Source organism: Ailuropoda melanoleuca, chromosome 1 (assembly GCF_002007445.2).
Source record: "Ailuropoda melanoleuca isolate Jingjing chromosome 1, ASM200744v2, whole genome shotgun sequence".
NCBI classification, from domain to species: domain Eukaryota; kingdom Metazoa; phylum Chordata; class Mammalia; order Carnivora; family Ursidae; genus Ailuropoda; species Ailuropoda melanoleuca.
Genome location: NC_048218.1, coordinates 125,372,159 through 125,377,706, shown reverse-complemented (window position 1 = coordinate 125,377,706; position 5,548 = coordinate 125,372,159). Strand labels below are relative to the sequence as shown.

Here is a 5,548-nt window from a genome sequence, read left to right as displayed (position 1 = left end):
AAGTCACACCCTTTTTTCTCTATTCTATTAACCTTTAAAATTAAAAAATATATACTTGTAAAAAATCCCAGGAGAGAGAAATATATATACATTTTACATAGTTAATTTCAGTACTTGGAAGAATCTCAACATTAACATTTCTATGAATACTTTCAAAAGCAAGAGAAGTCCAGTTTTGAGTCCAGTAGAGTATTTATTCGAACTTGCTGGGAAGCCATACTGTTTGGTGTTGTTATGAGTACTGCCTTCCAGTTGGGCTCTGGATATGTTCATCATGTTATAAATTACAGTTTAGGGTGACATTTACCAAGACAAGTGAGCGCTGACAATGAGAAGTCATTGCTCTTGTGAAATCTGCAATCAGGCTCAGTTCTGGGCTTCTTACCACTGGATAATGTCCATCTAGGGAAATTCTTTTTGTGTGAATTTCAGAAACTGCAACTGTGGCTTGCTCACCAAGTTAGAATACATTGTTATTCTTTGTGCTGGGAGGAATCAGAGCTAAATCACAAGCACGAGACCCAAAATCTAAAGATGAGTGTGTCAATGCTTCAAATAAAAGGATATTTTTTTACTTTCGGTAATAAAGTAATAACGTTCTGCTGTTTCAAACCTAACTACTGCACTCATTCGTTTCCTTTGACACAGGAAATACAAAAGCTCACACAAATTGATTCTACGTTAGTTCTGTAGTGCAAATTAACATGGTTTTTAAGCAAGCCTTACTGAGTTTACTCTAAGTGAAAATTTAGTGTTGAAATTTGGCAAGTTCTTGATCAGTAACTATTACTTCACAGCATATACATAACAGCATATTTCAAGTATCTTTCAGAGGTATGATAAGAGGGCCCAACATTTTAAAGAAAGACTGGAAAACCTCCAACAGTGAAAACTACCTAATAAATCAACTTAATCCAACCTCCTGCTGCCCTTGCCTTCCATTTAATTCACCCACAAATTACCTTCTCATAATTTGTCTTTTGGGTTTCCCAGACCACACTCTACTTTCAGGATGCTAAACTCCCAAAGGACCACTCAGCATATATACTTATTCTCAGCACACATGCCTCCAATTAATAGCATTTATTAAGCATTTCCTATGTGTTCCCCCATTAACACTTTTTAATCCTTTCAATGACCCAATAGTTTCCTTTACTAACCACATTTGATACTTGAGGAAACTAAAGCACAGAACGTTCTTGTAATTTACCTAAAGTTCTAATGCTTAAGTGGTAAAGCTTTAATCCCATCCCAGGCAATGTGACCAATAGCCATTACACCACCCCCGCCGATTATTGGTAGGAACTCAGATAACAAAGGGAAATTGAGACCACAAAGTACTATTAATCCTTGCCTTTGCCACTTCCACCCTCTAGACTGCAATGAAAATTCTGGCTCTACTCTATAGAACAGCCTTACAGCTGCTACTCATATAGAGCACGCCTACTTTCTTTCATAATATGAAAAAACGTGAGCATTAGACCTTTTATCACCACCATGGGGGGATCGGGGTCAGGACTCAAAAGTGAATTTTGATGCATTTTTAAAGTCTTTATTGATGGCAAACTGGGATGGCTTGGGTTTGGGCATGAAGGACTGTCCTGGAGACTGACTAGATCGTCAGAGTTGATGTAACACTGACTCCGAACATAGCAGAAAACATTATCTCAGGATTTCCCGGATTTTGAAGTCCACAAAAGAAATCAAAATATATCACATTGTAAAAATCCTTCCCAATTCACGTGCAAACATAAAATATCGTTTCAAAAACTTTCAACATCATTAGAAAAACCAAACACTGTATATTCTCTAAAATTTATTTACAGTTAATAAATTAAAAAGAAAAGTACAACCAGATTGTAAATCTTAATCATATGCGCACATCAAACTGTCCAAGAAAACAATTCAGTTCCATTACAAACAATTGCCTTCTAATGCACTTAAGACATAACAGTCTATCAAAAAATATTTTAAACACATCAATAAAGTAAATATATGTATATATGTCCATTAAAAAACACCAATGTAAAGAGTGCTGTGGCAATCCTTAAAACAACAAAAAACTGAGTTCAAAATTACTCAGATTTTTTGTATTCAAATATTTTTCATGTGTTTTTATTGAATAGTTTCCAGAAAAATAGTACTATTATTTGCACAAAGCAAATCAGTATGTGTCAGCCACCAGCTTGAATTACACTTGTCCAATCAGGTACTCCAACTTGGACAAAATAAATACACACCACAACAGTGACACTTTGCACTAACAACAATGAAGCTTGCCTTCAACAATCAGAACATTACTGGATTCGGTAAGGAAAAATAAGTTGCTGGTTGACAAGCAGGAGGATAAAAATGACATCAGGAATTCAAAAGGTTATTTGAGGTGCCACTCACCACATTTAGGCACTCAAGATTCAATAAGAGCATAGCAAGGTGATAAACTTCCTCCTAGCTTCCCCCTTTACTTGTGCCATGTGAGATATAAAGGTAAGAGAATGAATAAAGATCATGAGACTTCTTCCAAAAAACTATATACAAGCTAAGCTACAGACTCACTTTAGAAGACAGTTAAATGAATGCCTCACCATAAAGGCCACCGTGCCAAGTTCCTTTTCACATTCCGCCCAAAAGTATCCATAAAATACTTTCATTTTCCTATTATATACTAATCAACTATATTAGTTGTTTCTTCACATTTTATACGTTGTAAAACAACTAACTTTAGCAAGGTTTTGCTAAAGAAAACTTGGCAAAAATCAAGATTTGTTTACATCTTGTTTCGCAAACTAGAAATGGCATGATTTTTCAATAGAACAGATAAATAACAGTGAATTTAGGATGGGCAATCAGATCCAAACTGAAATCAGATAGCCCAAATAATCCAAAGCATTATGCAAGTTCAAGTGCACTAAAGTAACAAGGCATAAGAGGAAAAAAATAAGATTCTCAGTTAAAATAAATGCATGGTGTCAATGGTTATGTTTCAATTTTGTGCTGAGCAAAGTTATCCTCCCAGCTACATCTAATTTCAAAATCCTCTGGGAAGCTATCTAGGTAAGCTATATGTTGAAATTACATTCTAATATGGCCATTGGATTTTTTTTAAATTATAAAATTATATACAATAGTGAAGTGGTACAAATACATATTTTTTCCTCAGGTGCTAATTAGCTAAAAAAGTTAACAATTTGGGAAGAGGGGAAGAAAACCCTATGCATTTAAGTACAATTGGCAATGGAAGCTATTAACCAAAAGAATATATATAAGCTTCCTATCACACAAATATAATTTAACACTCTCCATTTTCTAAGTAATTATTCACTTTTATTTACTCATGTGACAGTATTTGTAACAACACATTATCATTGAGTAGTGAATAAAAGAATATGAGGCTTACTGGGAAACTGGCATAAAGTCATATATATCTTTTTTCTTTTCTTTTCTTTTTTTTTTTACAAAACAGGAACACTGAAATTAAAGTCACAAAACTCCTACTATGAACTATTAAACTTGAAAAATTCATTTCAGAAAGCTATGCCATTTGAATTCTAAAAACACAAGAGTCAAAATCGCAACTCTCATTATTCCCCTAAGAAGCTGCCAAGCAGAGAGAAACCTTAATATTGAAGATTTCATATGTCATGTTCCAGCCTGGTATGGATGGTTCCATGGCAGAATACTTAAATTTGAAATAATAGTGGTACAAAGTCACTACTTGACCCTTTAGATATTGCAGTAAAATCTGGCTGCGGCACCACTGGCTAAAAACCATTAAGTCTTGCTGCCACCAATGACCAAAGGCACTTGGATAATCAAGAATTCCACACTGGGCCATATGATATAAACACTATTATAAAAGTGTAAAAGAAGGGTCAGTACTCTGTGTGGCTCGCCTGTTTAATTCCTGTGGTCTTCAGCTGTCAAACAAAAGACCAATAACTGCAAACATAATTATGAATGGAAATAAGATAATAAAGGAAACACGTGGAGCAAAAAAGTCAACTAATTATCATGATGTCTTTAAGAGTGATGGACAGTGATCTGGACATTTCTTGTTATCCAACAACAAAAACAAAAACAAGGAAGGAGAATCTACTTTGCCCAAAGTTAACTTCCACCAGTTATCTGATACCAAGAAATGCCCCACCCCTCTAGATCATTAATACTTTTGAGAATTCCAATGGGTATTCTGTTTGGCATTTTAATCACAGCATTTACACATACTCATTTTGTCTACGCGATTTCCATTTTAAAATAAATTATCCTTGAAATATTCCCAGATCTGTATGTTAGGCTAGTACAAAGAGGCCAAATCATTTCCAATCGGATTCCATCCATCTCTTTAACCAATACCAGTGCTTTATAATTCTTTTTTTATCACAAGCCATGTGGTTTCAATGCGCTTTAAATTTTATTCGATTAAAAAGAATTTAACAAGTCAACTTTTCCTAACAAAACTTCATGAGTTTCTACCATTTCCTTTAGGAGCTCAGTAAATATAAACATTAAATTTCAATATAAAATCTTTAGAAACAACCTCAAAAATGTTTAAACAGTTATACTTTGCATCTCTTTGTTTGTAATCACTGAGCCCATGAAATTCAAAGCCATACAAATCCTTACACTATTAACAGTCATAAGCTTGAATTTCTTAGAAAATATCCTTGGTCAAAGCTTTTGGAATCCAGGTGAAATTCGGAAACGAGTGGGATTCAGAATACCCTGAGCACAAACTAGTGCAACACCTTTCAAAAAAAACATATTCAATCTTCCTCCAGAAAGAGGGGTGGCAGTCAAAAAAGAAAAAAGGGGAAGCAGGGAGGTGGATGAACAGCAAGTAAATTCTAGCTTTATTACACAAGTACGAAACCAAATTCCTTTGGAAAAAGAATGACTTCGGAGGACTTCCAGACCAGTGAGGTAGAGAGTCCAAAAGGGAGAAAACGGATCTGCCCCTATAGTCCTGGAGACGTCTCAATCTGGGGTTAGGAAGAAAGGGGACCTCCCTTGCGGGTCCAGCTGTCTCCTCCCTCCGAAAACCCGGTGCTGGGAGGCAGCAGAGGGCACACCTGCCCCGGAGTCCCAGACGGCGGCGCCGCATCCCGGGGACGCGGGCCGGGAAAGACCATCCGGTGCTTCTTCGCCCGTAAAGTGCACTAGGGGACGCGGTCCAGGCCGGATCTGTAAACACTCGACTGTCACTTGTTCATCCCTCCAGGCGGAAGCCGTCCCGGGGCGGAGGGGCGGCGGCGCCGGGGCCGCGACTCACGCCCGGGGCACCGGGAAGCGGCGAAGCCTCACCACGGGTTCCAGGTTCACTCGCAGGACTTGGCGCGCGCGGCGCCGCGCCGCCGCCAGGCTGCGCTCGCCCCACACGTCGCCGCCGACGCGGATGGTGGGGAAGGTGGTCAGCGTCGGGGTGGCCGCCCTCCAGATTTCCTCCAGGGTGCGGCCCCCGAAGCAGGGCCCGGGGGCCGCGGGCTTGGCAGGGCAGCTGTCCTCGGGGGCCGGCGGCGGCGGGGACGGCGGGGCCCCACTCCGGCGGGCG

The 5,548-nt window shown here is 38.8% G+C and overlaps 1 protein-coding gene across 1 annotated transcript; it reads right to left on the bottom strand.

The window, feature by feature from the left end:
• Positions 1–1,540: 1,540 nt before the first annotated feature.
• On the bottom strand, positions 1,541–5,547 carry CCDC71L (coiled-coil domain containing 71 like; the record flags this gene model as incomplete). The annotated part of the gene is given in 4 exon segments (XM_011233446.3): positions 1,541–5,012; positions 5,014–5,124; positions 5,126–5,194; positions 5,197–5,547. Coding segments are annotated over 4 exon segments (558 nt in total), but the record flags the coding sequence as incomplete, so codon positions are not given.
• Position 5,548: the final 1 nt, after the last annotated feature.